General features: G+C 42.9%; 1 protein-coding gene across 1 annotated transcript in view; it reads left to right on the top strand.

Moving 5' to 3' along the window:
• Positions 1–17,500, top strand: part of LOC308090906 (uncharacterized protein) — a 104,294-nt gene that overhangs the window by 54,040 nt on the left and 32,754 nt on the right. The window contains exons 2-11 of the mRNA XM_080436179.1: positions 2,608–2,679; positions 5,547–5,628; positions 6,584–6,647; positions 7,165–7,251; positions 8,312–8,523; positions 9,611–9,994; positions 10,718–10,961; positions 14,981–15,155; positions 15,588–15,889; positions 16,968–17,233. Of these exons, the coding sequence (XP_080292305.1) occupies positions 2,608–2,679; positions 5,547–5,628; positions 6,584–6,647; positions 7,165–7,251; positions 8,312–8,523; positions 9,611–9,994; positions 10,718–10,961; positions 14,981–15,155; positions 15,588–15,889; positions 16,968–17,233 (1,888 nt within the window). The remainder of the gene's footprint in view (positions 1–2,607; positions 2,680–5,546; positions 5,629–6,583; positions 6,648–7,164; positions 7,252–8,311; positions 8,524–9,610; positions 9,995–10,717; positions 10,962–14,980; positions 15,156–15,587; positions 15,890–16,967; positions 17,234–17,500) is intronic.

The raw sequence follows: 17,500 nt of genomic DNA on the forward strand, positions 1-17,500 counted from the left end.
AAAAATTACGACACGGGACTCTCTGAAATAACTCAACGTCCCCTTTCAAGGATGGTGAGTGATAAGCGACACATCAAAGATAACACTTAAAATGTCCGGATCTCTCCTTTAAGTGCGTTATAAATAACATGTATATGTTTATGCAAACCTTTTTTTGTTGTTGCTTTTTACCCCTTTTTTCTCCCCAAATATTACTCGTTTTGCCAGTTGATTCCACCCCCACACACATTGCTGTGTGTTGTCACTGCGGTTGTATCCTACTGACTCACCTGCCAGTTGAGGAGCCCCAACCGAGAGGACATATCCTATACTCCTCCCGCCCAACACTCCCTGCTGACAGGTGCCGCCCCCCCCCAACCCTCCCTAGCCCCTAGCCCCTAGCCCGTAGGAGTATACGTGCAGTGACAAATATCACCATAAAAAACTGTGACATGCCCGAATTAGAGATGCAGGTTGACAGTGGTTAATAAATGTACAGTATGGTTGCAGACAAGACCAGTGGTGCAAAGTAACTGAGTACATTTACTCAAGTACTGTACTTAAGTACACAACCTTGAGGTACTTTTACTTTACTGGAGTATTTCCAATTGTCTGTGCTTTTACTTCTACTCCACTACATCTCAGAGGCAAATATTGTACTTTTACTCCACTACAATTATTTGAAAACATTTGTTACTAGTTACTTTGCAGATATTATTACATTATAAAACATACATTAACCACTTTAGCCCTATTTTATACATAGGCTATTTGAAAATAGCAGATCTACAAGCTCACAACGCGTCGCTTTGCGACGCGTTGTGAGCTTGTAAATCGGCTATTTTCAAACATTTTTGTACTTTTACTTTTGGTACTTTAAGTACATTTTGATGCCAATACTTCTGTACTTTTACTCAAGTAAATTTAGAATTCCGGACGTTTACTTGTAACAGAGTACTTCTACATTGCAAGTATTGATACTTTTACTTAAGTAAAACATTTGAGTACTTTTTTCACCACTGGTCAAATGTCACTTGTAGATAGACGGGCGTGGATTGAGATGCACTCTGCGTTGAGCTGAAAACAGATGAATCTGCAAATCTAATCTAATGTTCAGAGTTGGGGAAATAACTGAGTTTGAGGTTAAATGTGAACACAGGGGGGGAATTGCCATCCCCTGACACACCAAATGACACTCCTGAAAGAGGATATGAGACAGATTGATGTGTGCTGAACACAGAGGAGACAGAACTGACTCCAGAGAGAGAGAGAGAGAGAGAGACAAAGATAGAGAGAGACGGAGATGGAGAAAGACAGAGATGGAGAGATGGAGAGAGAGAGAGAGATGGAGAGAGAGATAGAGAGAGATAGAGAGATAGAGAGATAGAGAGAGAGAGAGAGAGAGAGAGAGAGAGAGAGAGAGAGAGAGAGAGAGAGAGAGAGAGAGAGAGAGAGACGGAGATGGAGAGAGACAGAGATGGAGAGAGGGGAGAGAGATGGAGAGAGAGAGAGAGAGAGAGAGAGAGAGAGAGAGAGAGGGTGGGGGTATAAAGATAGGGAGAGAGGCAGAGAGAGCAGTGGAGGAAAAACAAAGCAGAGAGAGATAGTGAATATAATAAAGAACGACGACAGAAAGAGATTTCCTCCCCTCTCTCTCTCTCTCTCTCTCTTTCTCTCTCTGACCCTCTTTGCCACAGTCAGCCAATTAGCGGTAATTAGAGCGCCCCCCCTTTTCCAGTGAGTCAGCGTTAATTAATAGCCTGTGCCATCCTTTATGCATCCATTTAACTTTGTTTATTCCTGTCATCGTTTCTCTCCCCTCAACCAAACACCCTGAATGCTAATTTAATTAAGGTTCAAAGAGGCAAGCTGATTAAGCACAAATATCCCGTCACTGTCGGATGGAAACCTCATTATGTCTGAACCTGTTACTTTACAGCATTCAAATTCAAAAGTAGCCGATCTACAAGCTCACAACGCGTCGCGTTGCGACACATTGACAGCTTGTATTTTTTGCTGCTTTAGTGTGACGCTGAAGTATAATGAAGTATGTCGTTATTTTATGAATGGAAATACAAGGTTTCTGCCCGACAGTAAATAATTGTTCCCTTTAAAAACTGAGCGGGGGTAACAAAGTACATTTACTCAAGTAATGTACTGAAGTGCAATTTTTAGGTGTTTTTACTTTACTTGAGTATGTAAGGTTTATTTTTTTAGCTTTTGAGGAATTTGTGCTCCTATCACGTCTCAGATGGAAATGTTGTACTTTTTACTCGGCTACCATTATTTGTAGTTACAAGTTACTTTGCATATTTTAGATTTTCAGATGTTCATACTTTGGCTATTGGAAAAAAATGCCAATATACAAGCTCACAATGTGTCACATCACGGTGTGTTGTAAGCTTGTAAATCTGTTGTACTTTTACTTTGGTACTACCGCAGGTATATTGAGATGCCAAACTTTTGTACTTTTACTAAAGTCAAATTCTGAATACAGGCCTTTTACTTGTAACAGAGTAAGAAGTACTGACTTCTGTATAAGCAGCTATAATCATAATTGACTTTCAGAGGAAACTGAATCAATTAATCATTGTTGTCTTCCCCGCCCCTCCCCTCTCTTGTTTGCAGAGATCGAAGCCAAGGAAGCTTGTGATTGGCTGAAAGCGGCCGGCTTCCCGCAATACGTCCAATTATACCGAGGTAAATATCCAAAATTAATGCTTCATTTGTACTTCGTCGTATGACAACGTTGTGCACCAAAAATAGCCGATATACAAGCTCACAACGCGTCGCGTACGCACCGCATTGTGAGCTTGTATATCGGCTATTTTCGGTGCACGACGTTGTCATACGACGAAGTACAAATCGTGTTTAAGTCTTACAGCATGCATACAAAAGCTGTCTCGTCCTGCTGACTTGTAAACATGAATATGAAACATCTATTAATAATATCAATATTAATTCTCTGCTGCATGCATTGCAGAATGTACACTGAACCAGTCACTGAGTAAATGGCCTTGTTTACCTACAGTATAAACAACAGCTCCCACTGTGGACAGTTTGTTTCAATTATGAAAGACAAAGTAAGAGATATTATTTTCTTTTCTTTTTTGTAGTGATATTTGTTGTTATTGTTAAGTAAGTAGTAAGTAAGTAAATAGGTCGGAGAGGCTTATTGTCAGTATCAGCCAGAACGTGGGAGTCCATCCCCTTCATTATTACATTTCAATAATTATTGTTAAAGTAAGTATTAAAGTGGCACTATGTCACTTTTTAATTAATAAAATGTAATTATGGCTGTATGTTAATACAATATAACTTATACAATCAGGGTGGTTGTATTTTGTCTCCCTGCTCTTCTATTGAGATATTTCAATCGTGTCAAAGGTCATGTCTCACCTAGACACAGGATCTGACACAAATTTTGACCTGATGGTCGAGATTCAATTCATCCCCTAGCTCAATGGTAAAGATGTCAGCACTTGCGCAGGAAACCAGCTTCAAATCCGCGGAGTAGAAGAGGAAAGTTACATACTGTAGTGCAGCTTTAAATAGCTCTATATTCTGATTTTAATCTTCAGGCAAGTCCAAAATCCGGCCCGGGGGGGCCAATCATGGCCCGTGGGCACATATTATATATGGCCCGCAGCTTCCCTTATTTATGGCCTGCCAGTAGATTCATTGAAATGTTGGTGTTTTGAAATGTATTTGGGCAGATAGGCTGAGTGAAATGTGTAAGAATTCCTAACTGCTTGTTCCTTGGTGTTGTTTCATTCTCAAGATGTGAAAGAAAGTACATTTGCATTTTATGTTATAATTTCTTTTAGAGATATCTTTTCACACCTAGTTATATTTGGCTACACTGCCATTTGAACATAAGACAAGGTATTGGACTCCATAACAAATATAATATCAATACAGTGCATGAATGTGGAAGAAAAAAGCTGAATTATTTTTTGTTTTGTTCACAGCACAGATGAGTGGCTTACATTTGGCTACATGCACGCCAACACAATTAAGGCACTGTAGTTTAATAAAGGTCTTGTAATGTTATGCATTTGTTGGTGACTTTGTTATGGTCCGAAGGGACAGTATGACAGGAGATCAGTGGTGTAAAGTAACTAAGTACATTTACTTAAGTACTGTACTTAAGTACAATCTTGAGGTATTTGTACTTTACTTGAGTATTTCCAATTTCCAATACTTTTACTTCTGCTCCACTACATCTCAGAGGCAAATATTGTACTTTCACTCCACTACAATTATTTGAAAACTTTATTTACTAATTACTTTTCAGATATAAATTATGATGTGATGAAAAATGCATTAAACATTTTAGCCCTATTTTATACGTAGGCTATTTGAAAATAGCCGATCTACATCGCGACGCGTTGTGAGCTTGTAGATCTGCTATTTTCAAACATTTTAGTAGGTACTTTAAGTATATTTTGATGCCAATACTTTTGTACTCTTACTCAAGTAAATTTAGAATTCTAGACTTTTACTTGTAACAGAGTATTTATATATTACAGTATTGGTACTTTTACTTAAGTAAAGAATTTGAGTACTTTTTCCACCACTGCAGGAGATGCAGCCTATGGTATTTTCATATGTTCAAATATGGCCCTCTTTGAAAAAGGTTTGGACCCCCCTGCTATAGTGTTTGACCAGTAATAGAGGTCTCCACATCTATACGGCTCTTTAGTAAACAGAAAGCACATTTTCAGGTCAGGATATCAATTTCATCCAATCAGGAGAGAGAAGTCATACATAGGACACAGGATAAATAAGTGAAATTGGACTGAACATTATATAATTGAATGTGACAAATGGGCTCTCGCTCCTGATTGGATGAAATTGGCATTTTGTGTGTGTTAAAGCGCTGTAGAGACGGGGAGTGTATACAAATGGAACCAAATGGACCAGTAAGGTTCCATTTGGTTCCATTTGTACTAGCCTACTCTCCGATGTTAAAGAGGTGGTGCCATGGTTTTGCACTTTTTCTGTTTTTCATGTGTCTATGAGGTTGATAGAACTTCATTAAGCCCCCTGGTGGTGTTTTTATGGTGTTTTATGTCTTCTCTGACTATTTTGAGTTTCTACCTGGAGGCTGAAACCTTGAGGGTCAAACGTGCCAATAGAGAAACAGCACTTTAGTGACATAGTAAAAACATACCCTCCCCCTCATTATTATAACACAACAGGTGTGGGCATGGGGAGGAGGAGGGACTAGGACAGGTGGGTGGTGCTAAGGTGGTGGAGGAGGTGCTAAGGTGAGAACCAGGTATACTTAATGAACTGGAGGCGTGTCCACATAAAAACATAATTTTAACACTTTCTGTACACCTTTTTGAAAAAAATCTTCCTCCTAGTATAGGCTAACCATAATACCTGATGATTATGTTTTAGGGGGGGGGGAATCACTGAAAATCACGGCACCCCGTCTTTAAATTAAGACTGAACATTTTACAGTGTACAGTATCCATTGAGCTATATAAATGGTGACTCACACAAGATGTCAAACAATGGTGTGGGTGATTGCTCTTCTTCTTCTTCGTTGGTGGCAGATTGCAGGTTCCCCGTGGACACTGATTGGGTGAGGAGAGACCATGACTTCCTGGACAAAGAGTCCCTGGATTCACTCTGCAGGTAGTTAGTCTGTCTGTCTGTCTGTCTGTCTGTCTGTCTGTCTGGGACGTCACATATTAACCTCCCGTTCACTTCCGCACTCCAGGAATGCGGAAGTGTTCTCACATGCGGAAGTGTTCTCACACCCGAGACGTAGCCGTCAGCCATTTGCCGTCTTGGGAGTGAGAATGCATTGGTCTGTCTGTCTGTCTGTCTGTCTGTCTGTCTGTCTGTCTGTCTGTCTGTCTGTCTGCACAACTATCTACACTGTCACAGAGTAGGGATAGTAAACGCTAGGATGCTAGCAGGCTGATATGCAGACAGTTAACTTACAGTACATTATTTCACAATTAGAGTTGCCAACCATCCCTTGAAATAAGGAATACCTTCCTTATTTGGACACATCACTCTGTTCCTTATTTTTGGGGGAATCAATCAACGACACACACCTTACAAGTTCAAACAGCTCACATACATTATGTGTCTCTCTCTCTCTCTCTCTCCTCTCTCTCTCTCTCTCTCTCTCTCTTCTCTCTCTCTCTCTCTCTTCTCTCTCTCTCTCTCTCTCTCTCTCTCTCTCTCTCTCTCTCTCTCTCTCTCTCTCTCTCTCTCTCTCTCTCTCTCTCTCTCTCTCTCTCTCTCTCTCTCTCTGCGTGCGTGCGTGCGTGCGTGCGTGCGTGCGTGCGTGCGTCGTGCGTGCGTACGTGCTCGCGTCAGTGTGTGCATGAGGGTTCATAAGTAGGACACGCTTGTATCCTGCAATGTGTCTCTATCTGCTCAGCACATAACAGCTGTATGACAAGATGACAACATTAGTGAGTTATTTCTAGATCACTGCACTGTAACATTCTCTACCTCTCCTCCCCTCCCCTCCCCTCCCCTCCCCTCCCCTCCCCTCTCCTCTCTCCTCTCCTCTCCTCTCCTCTCCTCTCCTCTCCTCTCCTCTCCTCTCCTCTCCTCTCCTCTCTCCATACAGGAGAATAAGCACATTAAACAAGTGTGTGGAGATGAGAGTGGAGCTGGGCAGATCAAAGCGCAGGGTGAGTGGAGAATGAGCGGCGTAAAGCTCCGTGACGACGGACCCTCCCTCGCACCGCAGGGGGTCCCACACACACACACACACAAAACATATATATATATATATATCCCAGTGACAGAGCTCCAATAAGCTGTATGCACAGCAGCCATATGGGAAAGAACAATTCCAAAATTCTATGAATGCTAAATACAGGCTGGAACTACCTACACCCCCCGAAAGCCGAAGCTGTCATCTGTTCGTCATTTCCGTTGAAAATATATTTTCAAATACGATATCCTTGAAACGTTTTTTATAATTCCCATTTGTGATAAGCAGCAAGCCATATGCTTCGACTAATTTGATTTCCAGTAGGACACATTTACACGACTGCAAAGACAAAACGAGGGGGGGGGGGGGGTATCATTTCACGCCAGGGGACATTTTCAGAGCTGCCGTGCTCCAGACTGTATGACGGAAGCATTTGAACATTGTGGGAGACAATACACAAGTTTGTAGGTAAACCTCCTCTTCCTCATCAGGCACAGGAGCAGGTGGATGAAGAGACGTGCTGCATCAGCCCTAGGTGGCGCTATGACACGCGCACACGCCACTGGACACGTCTGGAGGTACAGTTTAATGTACATATTGTCTATTAGAAGTTACCCAAACAGGGTCAATATGTTTCCCAAACGTCGGCTACTTACAAAATGACTCCTGTCAGTGGGCTGATGGTTGTGTGTGTACGTACGTGCTTTGAGAATAAGTCTAGGTGTGTCATAGGATTTTGTGACAACCACACATTATTACTATTATTACTTATAACTTATAAGTAAAAGTACCAATACTGCAATATAAAAATACTCCATTACAAGTAAAAGTCCAGAATTTAAAATTTACTTGAGTAAAAGTACAAAAGTATTGGCATCAAAATGTACTTAAAGTATCAAAAGTAAAAGTACTAAATATTTGAAAATAGCAGATCTACAAGCTCACAACGCGTCGCGATGCGACGCGTTGTGAACTTGTAGATCGGCTATTTTCAAATAGCATAGGTATAAAATAGTGCTAGAGTGGTTAATGTGTGTTTTATAACATAATAATGTATATCTGCAAAGTAACTAGTAACTAAAGTTTTCAAATAATTGTAGTGGAGTAAAAGTACAATATTTGCCTCTGAGATGTAGTGGAGTAGAAGTAAAAGTATAGACAATTGAAAATACTCCAGTAAAGTAAAAGTACCCTCAAAATTGTACTTAAGTACAGTACTTGAGTACATGTACTTAGTTACTTTCCACCACTGCACATTACTATTGCAATGTATACAACTACAAAATGTTATAGTTAACTTATAATATCGGTACTTTGTGTGCGCTCAATATTCTATAGGCTACCCTAAATTCTATACACTATATATTTTAACCACTTTTACCCTGACATCTCTATTCCAGGCATGTCATTACAGGCTAAAAATAAATAAATGCATGTGCGGTGAGATTGTGAGATTGTCTATTTTCACTATGAATACTGTGCCCCTTTGTTTGAAAACCACTGACATAATGTGCTGTTTTGTAAGTAATAATTGAAGAAATGACATGAAGCATCGCTAAAATTGCTCAAACTCACTCGACTCATTTTCTCTCAACAATGATTCAATCGACCCCCCCCCCCCCCCCCCCCCTCCTCCAGTTGGAGGGAGATAACGTCACTCCCTCCTGCTTGGACTTCCTCCCCGCTGACTCCGCCCCTGACAGCCTGGTGGGACGGCGTGACCCCGCCCCCTCGTCATGTGACGCCTGCTCGCTGCACAGCACCAGCAGCACGGACAGCGAGGGCCACCGGACCGTGAGGGGCCCCAGGCAGACACACAGGGGCCCCGACACCGGTAGCAGCGGCTTTGGGTGATTTATTTATTTTTATTCATGTGCTCCTCTCTCTATTGAGTTTATTTATTTGTTTTCATATTTTTATATTTCTTATTTCTTATTTTAAGTGTATTATGTTTATTTTAAGTATTTTTTGTGTCTTATAACAGTGTCTGATAAAAAACAAATCGATCAATATTGAGTTTAATAATAATAATAATAATAATAATAAGGGTAATAATAATAATAATAATAATATAAAAGTTTATATAGCGCTTTCCTAAGTGCCCAAAGACGCTTTACATACAACAAATGTATAGGATTTTTTTTTTTTACTAAGAAATGGGTAAGACTCAAGGTCCTTACACACCGGGGCGATTTCTTTCATGCGAATAATACGTTTTTTTTTCAAACCTTATAAAGTCAATGCAAGCTTCCACACCAGTTTCGCGGAGCGAAAAAAGCATCTTTTAATTATTCGGAACGAGTCCGAATTTTGCGTATATTCGCATATTCGCCGGTGTGTAACCGCCTTAAGGAATGAAATCAATAAATACAGTGGAATGATGAGACAGTGGGGGTGTGCAGTTAGCTGGGGGAAAGCCATATTGAAGGGGTGGGTTTTGAGAGCAGTTTTGAAGGTTTGGAGGGTGGGGGTCTTCTCTGAGAGTATTGGGGAGTGCATTTCACAGGGTTGGGGCTGCAAAAGCAAAAGCCCCATCACCCTGCAGTGTTTTTACTAGACCAGTGGCTCTCAACCTGTCGGTCGGGACATTTTTAATACCTAAAGAAAAACTGTTGGCCAAATTGACAGATTGTATAAGAAAGAGGCAAACATTTTGAAAATAGCAGATCTACAAGCTCACAACGCCTTGCAATGTGAGGCGGTGTGAGCTTGTAGATCTGCTACTTTCCACAATATTTATCTGTGCAACCGAGTCAAACTAAATATTATGTCTCAATTCCAAGTGCTTGTCGGGGTGGGGTGTCAGGGTCCCCAGTCAAAATCTGATTATTTTGGGGGGGATCTCAGCCTGAAAAGGTTGAGAACCACAGTACTAGACCATGCACCTGGTTAAAAAAATTATAATCTTAAACATCACCTCTCATCTCCTCTCCTCAGCGCCAGCGCAGACGACCAGGAGGTCTTCAGGAGTTGCGCCGGCAACAACAAGGCTCCGTCCCTGGACACGTCGTTCGGGGAAGAGCCCCCCTCCCCGGGCTCCAGCGTGGGCTCCTCCAGCCAGAGCTCCGAGGCCGAGCGCTGCTTCCCGGACAAGCCCCCCAGGAAGAAGGGCCACAGCCTGCTGAGGAAGATGGAGAGGTTGAGACTCAGGGGCACATCGTCGAGCGCGCTCCCCTCCCCCGCCCTGCAGGGGGCGCCCAGCGCCGGGGGCATGGGTAGCAGGGGTCCCCCCGGGGCGGGCGGCGGGACCACCAGGCTGGTGATAAGTGGACCGGTGCTGCTGGAGGAGAGCCACATGGAGACAGACGAGAGACTGAGGAGGTCAGGAGACTGTTAAACCACTTACAATCAAAATGACACTTTGGTTTGATTGATTGATTGACTTTATTAGCAGGATTGTTAGCAGTACACAGGTAGCACAGTCAAAGGTTATGCTAAAAGGATAACACAAAAAGCTCCAGGGGCCTCCATTGTGGTCCATTGTACTCAATTCATCAGTAATACAATACAATACAATACAAATTAGTAGAAAACTCAGTGGCATCAAAAGGTATATTTACAGAGAAGGGGGGGTTCTACTACCAATGTGTTCAAGGAGTTAATTCCTTTTAACAGGACGTTGATGAAAGTCCTTGTGGGCTTGTTTCCAATGAGGGCCTGTGAGCAATTAGGGGTTAAGAGTCTTGCTCAGGGACAGATTTCATTTCATCGACACATATGCTGGCGTGGCCTGGAATCGTACATGGGGCAACCAGGGCCTCTGGGCAACCAGGGCCTCTGGCTCCCTAGGCGGGCTCACTAACCACTCAGCTATGGCCGCCCCCAACTATGCTCACTTGTATTTCGAGGTCAACCATCCTTTATTTTAGTTTTGAGTTTGGTTAGGGAATCGAGATCTTTAATGGGTTTTGGTAGTTAATTCCACATTATGGCGTACAAGAACTTTGCTTCTCGGTTATCCGGTTATAAGTCAATTATTGGTTCTAAATATCGGTTTCGATATATCTTGGGCTAATTGACCTGCCCTGCACGCTGTCCCTCCAGGCTACACGGTCGACCGGACAGCCAGGAGTCCTCCACCCCCTCCTCTCCGCACGCTGCCAGCACCAGCAGCAGTAACGCCAGCAGTACCAGTCCATCGGAGAGCAGCAGCACCGTCAGCACTCCCAGCCCCGTCACCCGGGTGCGGAGGTCGGTTAAACGCACCGGTAGCGGCGTCGGCACCGGAGGAACCGCCCAGAACGACCCGGAGAACAAGGGACTGGAGCTTCACAGACACACGCTGGTGGTAGGTACTACCATCAGAACCACAATCGCTTCATGAACTGAAACCCTGTGCTCCTTTAAATCAGTGGTTCTCAACCAGTGGGTCGGGATCCCCAGGGGGTTCCCCACATGATTTTTTTTTAGGGGGGGGGTCCCCAGATGACAGTGAAGTGACAATTTAAGGACCAGTAAGATCTTTTTAATACAAAAATAAATAAATAAATAAAAAAAGACCATCACTGCATCAAAAAGAATCAACAAACTATACTATAGAAACTGGTCAAACGTTGGTCAAATTGTCAAATAATATAAATATTGTGAAAATAGCCGATGCGAGGCGTTGTGAGCTAGATCGGCTGTTTTCACAATATGTATCTGTGGAACCGAGTCAAACTAAATGTAATGCCTCAACTCCTACAATTCCAAGTGCTTGTCAGGGTGGGGGGGTCCCCAGTTCAAATATAATTATATTGGAGGGTCCCCAGTTCAAATATAATTATATTGGAGGGTCCCCAGTTCAAATATGATTATTTTGGGGGGTCGCGGCCTGAAAAGCTTGAGAACCACTGCTCTAGCAGGTGGAAAGTTGTCTGCTGCCATTAGGGTTTCCTCATGTTTTACCCACTTGTCAAACTAAACACTATTTTAAATGGTTAGTCGACAAACAGGTGCGTGAGCAGACAAAATTGGAAAACCATAAATTTGAAGCTGATGAATTCTCTTTCCTGAGTGGATGAAATTGGTGTCCCATGAAATTGTATTTTCTACTTACTGTAGCCGTAGAGATGGGGAGAACCCTGTTACTGAACAAACACTCTATGATTACTATCAGAATACCATTATGTATTTGTTTAACCCACAAACTATCACACCTTTATTACAAGAGAGAGCGAGAGAATTAGGCAAATGGTATATCCTGAAACAACATTGTTTAACACCAGTTAACAGTGGTGGACAGTAACTAAGTACATTTACTTAGAGTATTGTAGTAAAGTAGATTTTCTGATTCTAAAATAAATCAAATCAAGCTCATGACTTAAACTCCACTACATTTCATAGAAATATTGTACTTTTGACTCCACTACATTTCTTAAAACTTACAAAAATATATTATCAATGAACTTTTCTTTAGTAGGGCTTTACCCTCAAAAAAGAAAAAAAGAAAATAGCTGATCTACAAACTCACGTGTCAGGCCGTGACGTCTTGTAACCTTGTAAATCTGCTATTCTCACTATTTTTTAAATGTTTTCTTTTTTCCCCTCTTTTTTATATTCTAAATTTCAATACAGCAATACATTGATATATGAAAAAATAAAATGTACGTCATAATGTATACTTTTGAATACTTGAGTATATTGACTCGAGTATATACTTTGTTCACCACCACTGCCTGTAATTAAACACAGCATAACAGAGTGTTTGGCAGGCTTGTTTACACAGTATACAACAGGTTTATTAGCATGCTTTCCATTGAGCTCAACAACATTACTTTGCTCTCCAAATATTTAGCTTTGTTTACCAGTGAAAATGACCTTGTTGGCTCATTTATTCAAGGCGTCTTATAATTACTGGCCACAAAAGTGTGAAAAACAAACACACAAGAAAAACACCAAAGAATGAGAGCAGGTCATTAAACTCATTCGCTCGTTAACTTCTAAACCTCTGGTTCACAATGTGGGGTCCACGGACCACCAGGGGTCCAAACGGGTAATTCTGAGAGTGTACAAATGGACATGCATAGTAAATGGTACATGTATAATAGCGCATTTATCCAAAGCGCTGTACAATGTGCATTACATTCACACACGGACAGCAGAGGAAACCATGCAAGGCACAAACCTGCTCATCGGGAGCAGTTAGGGGGTTCGGTGTCTTGCTCAAGGACACTTCGACGGTAACACAGGGTACAGGGAACCTTGGGATTCCCAAACGGCTGCTCTACCGTCTGAGCCACTGCCGACAAGTCCATTTGGTTCCATTTGTACACTCTGAGTTAAATTTACACTGAGGATTTTTTTGTAGAATTGTCCCAGAGATAAAAAAAAATCACACCCTGTGTGAAGTGGGCGGTGTCTTGCTAGCTAATCACAATACTGAATGGAGTCAACCAATCATGTACAAAAAATAAATACATTTATTGAAACACTCTTTATGATGGAAGAAACCATAACTTAAAAAAAACAAATTTATGTTTTTTTTTAAGTTATGGTTTCTTATATAGGGCTATGCACATGTGTCATGTGACACTGGCCAATCACAGTCCTGAATAGACTGTGATTGGCCAATCACGGTGCAGGGTTAGGCGGGGTACATTTTTGGCCAATCACAGCGCAGGATTTGTTGTACAAATATCCAAACCTCACTTATAGGGGCGGTTTCACCGCCCAAAAATATCAATCAATCAATCAATCAATCAATCAATCAATCAAATGTGTATTATCGGATGGCTCGGTACCACCTCACGAGCCTCAGACGAGACTTTTGTGAACACGACATCCACATCAATGTTTGTAAGCAAATAACTGGTCTATAATAGGGTTGGAATCCTTTAGGATTTTAACGATCCCTTTAAGATTCCCTCTTAAAGGTCTGATTCCTTGACAAATCCCTTTAACGATTCCTATATTTAAAAATAGAACAGTATAATGTTCGGCCAAATTTATTTTTCCTTTTTTTTAATAAACACTAATTAAATCATACATATGGTATTGCATATATATCTTTGCTGTCCGGCAGCAACCAGCTAACTCCAAAATGTTAATTTTTCAGGAAAATACAAAAACAAATCAAAAAGTGGAGTTAGGAGGTTTTGTTCATCATTGATAAGAACAGCTGAAAGGACCTCCAAGCTCACAATGAGGTTGGGAGGTCAAAAGGGGGTGGAGCCTGGAGTCAGCTAAACCAGCTAACTCCACCCTCCTTTGGTGGAGTTAGCTGGTTTAGCAGAAAGTTTGAGGATCCAATGGGGTTAGCTGGTTTTGTCAGAAGTGCTTTTTAATACTTTTCATTGGTTCAATATTTTTTTTAATCAACACACAGACGTAAAGGGTGTTCAATGGCCCTGATTTATGGAAAAAAATGCAAAAGCGGAAAAATGGTGTTAGCTGGTTTCTGCCGGACAGCAGCGAGTGGTTCTCAAAGTGAGGTCCAGGGGGTTCAAAATGAACCCCTACAGGTCTGTAACTCTGAGAGTGTACAAATGGAACCAAATGGACCCGTGAGGGTCCATTTGGTTCCATTTGTACGCTCTCTGAGTTATGGTGGTCCTTAACACATTGATTGCCAAGATCGCATCGATGCGTTCTTTCAAATCCATCGCTTGAATGCCAGCAATTCAAAAGAACGCATTGATGCGTTCTTTTGAATTTTCATTGTTTAATCTGTGATCGCACGGCTCTGTTTATTTCTCATCAGCACTTTCGTTTTCCACTTACGTCACACTCACCCGGAGCCGGATGTAAAAAAAAAAAATCATTTCCGGGTCACATTGTTTTTCTCCGGTCATTTTCGGCCAGAATAGGGAAAAACACAGTTTTTCACACGGTATAAAAAACGAACGGACAGCTCAACTTCTATTTTCTTTGGTCCGGGTGACTAACAGTCATCGTCGTAGTGTATCACATCGTTTTCAGGCCAATCAGCGGATCAGGGATTGTCGAAAACATAACATCCGGTGAATGACAGGATATGACGTGGGCCTGTTTGGGAGGGGGCGAGCGAGGTGATCAATGTGTGGATTTGCTGCTCTCTACTGGTGGAACTGTCGTATGTGCTTAACACCACAATCAGAGAATTTATTTGAATGAAATATTACAAAATTTAAAAATTTAAAAACACGCAAATTGCTGGCACAGGGGTGAGTACATTATGAATAAACTCTGGCAGTCAATGTGTTAAAATTAGAAAGTTTGAGAACCACCGGTATTTTAATTGTATAGCAGACGTGAAGTCCACATGCAGCTCTGACAGTGTGATAAAACCGAGATTCCTCTGGTTCCCGGACCCCGACCCTAGTCTAATACACATATTTTCCCCTGCAGGACCAAAGACCCCAGATCAGCAGCAACAACGGCAACAAGAACAACAGCAACAACGGCGGCCATGACAGACTGCTGTTCCACGTTCCCCGGGGACACAAACCGGGGACGTTCCCCTCCTCCCTCTCCCGCCAGACGCCCCTCCCCCTCCCCCCGCTGCACCCCGGCGTCGGTGTTGGTAAGTAATGGGGAAAAAAGTAATATGATTTTTCCCAGTAACGAGTAGCATAGCTAATAACGTTTTGAGTTACTTTTCTCCCAAAAGTAATTTGTTACCATTTTGTTACAATTATTTTCCGTATCCAGAAGGGATGTAAATCCATTTGATCTCAGTCTAAGATAGTATTAACCACATGAACCCCAGCATCCACATTCTGAGGGGGAAATATTTGCCAAAAACAGCTGATCTACATGTTCACCTGTAGAGATTTTGTCTCTAGGGAAAAAAGCGGTCCAAGTACTGAGCCAACTCAAGTCCGATTTACTAAGTATAAGTGGTTAATTTAACTCGGATGAGGGTACACATTTAACCAAAAGTTACTTTTGGCAGGGAGTAATATTACCTTTGAAAAGAGTATTGAGTAACGAGTAATATATTATATTTTTTTAGTAACGAGCCCAACACTGCCCGGCATCGACTCCTCCTCTGCCTCCTCCGTCAACTGGCGGACGGGCAGCTTCCACGGTTACCGCGGGCGACAGGGCTGCAGCCGCAGCGGCGCAGTCCGGCAGCAGCAGGCCACACACCCTGACGCCGCCGGTGATGACGATGTGGGCGGGGCTGGGGGCGGAGCCGGAGCAGAAGGAGAGGCGGATCACCGCGCCAGTATCTACGACAACGTGCCGGACGAGCGCCCAAGTTGTCTGTTCGTGGCACGAGGTGAGGGGAAGGAGCCAGAAGGAGAGGAGAGGGTGAGTCTGAGACTTTTTTTTTTTATTGAAAAGGGGCTATTTACTCGCAACCCATAAAAATTGGTCTGTGACCCGAAAATGGGCCCCGAACCAGTGTTTGGGAAACAGTGGTTTAGATGATTTATAAGTGTAACATCTGCGGATTCAGACGGGTCCGATTGATTCGAACCGTTCCCAAGTATGATTGCCTTCTCCCAGCTGGGCAGCATTCACATTGGCCAAGATTCTTCCGTACCCAAGTTAATCCAGTACCTGGCCTGTAGACCTGTTCGCAATTTGGTGTTGGGGGAATTTCTCACTTGAATTGAGTCAGTGGGTCCCTAGACATGAATAATCACAGAGGTGCTTGTCCGCCACAGTGCCACGAATGGCGCAATACACTTCATTCAACAGTAAGGGTACTTATGTGCCTCATGGGGGCGCTGTGGACTGTGGGGCTTTAGGAGGTAGAGAATGTCATTCACAGAATTTAGTGTGAATAATAAAGTTTGACTGTGTTCCTGCCGTTGTCTTGAGTTATAATAATAACTGAATAACAATACACAACCAAAGCAGTGTGTGCGCTGGTCTTTGAAACCTCTAAATGTAACGTCGTCTGTAATTATCATATGACAGTGACGTCACTGACGCATCCTTGGCATCTTAGCAGTGACGTCACAGACTAATCCTTGGTATCTTTATCCTAGCGGCAGCGTTCGCTACACATGTGTTTTTTGTTTATGTTTTTTTCACTGCATCGCGCTACTCAAACACTAGCGGGATTATTATTTCTTGTCAACATTCAAGTAGAACTATATGAGAAGGTGTAACCCAGCTAAAAGAATGTGTCATTATAAAATATATAAATGATATATGATTAGCTGTCCACTTCCTTCTGTCGGTACGGATGGCTTCACATTGCAGCGTTCCGTACCCGAGTACGCAGCCATCGGACCCGGGACTACCTCCCCAGGCGGTCCCGGGTACGGTATGGTGATAACGGTACGCAACGTTCACACTATCACAACATCTGCCAAGTGGTCCGGGGTGCGCACCCGGGACCATAGTCTGAATCCGCCCCGGCTCTCTGTCCCAGCAGGTGGGTGGTCTTCTGGACGAGGGGGACATGTTCTCCGCTCTGGACAGCGTCATGGAGAGGATCAGCCTCCTGGTGTCCTCCTGGTCCCAGGACCTTTCCGACGACTCCCCCTCCTCCTCGTCGCCTTCCTCTTCCTCCAGGGCCTCCCCCGCCCAGCGATCCTCCCCGCACCGCCCCTCCTCCCCGTCCCACATCCACCTGGAGGTCCAGTGTCCAGAGGAAGAGGAGGAGGGGACCGCCCTGTCACCCCTGCAGCCCGAGAGAAGGTGAGACGCAAACACACTACTCTGTCAGAGATAATGGGATACCCTAACCCTGCTATCAAAAATGGCGAGACTCCAGTCTATTGGCCACCCCGATAACTGAGTATAACTCTGCTGTCAGGCTGAAACCAGCTAACTTCAAAATGTTCATTTTTCAGGAAATGACAAAAACTAAACAAAAAGTGGAGTTAGGAGGTTTTGTTCATCATTGATAAGAACAGCTGAATGGACCTCCAAGCTCACAATTACTTTATTACTTTATTTGTTTAT

The sequence above is a fragment of the Gymnoscopelus braueri genome, assembly GCF_963280865.1.
Source record: "Gymnoscopelus braueri genome assembly, chromosome: 8".
Lineage (NCBI taxonomy): Eukaryota > Metazoa > Chordata > Actinopteri > Myctophiformes > Myctophidae > Gymnoscopelus > Gymnoscopelus braueri.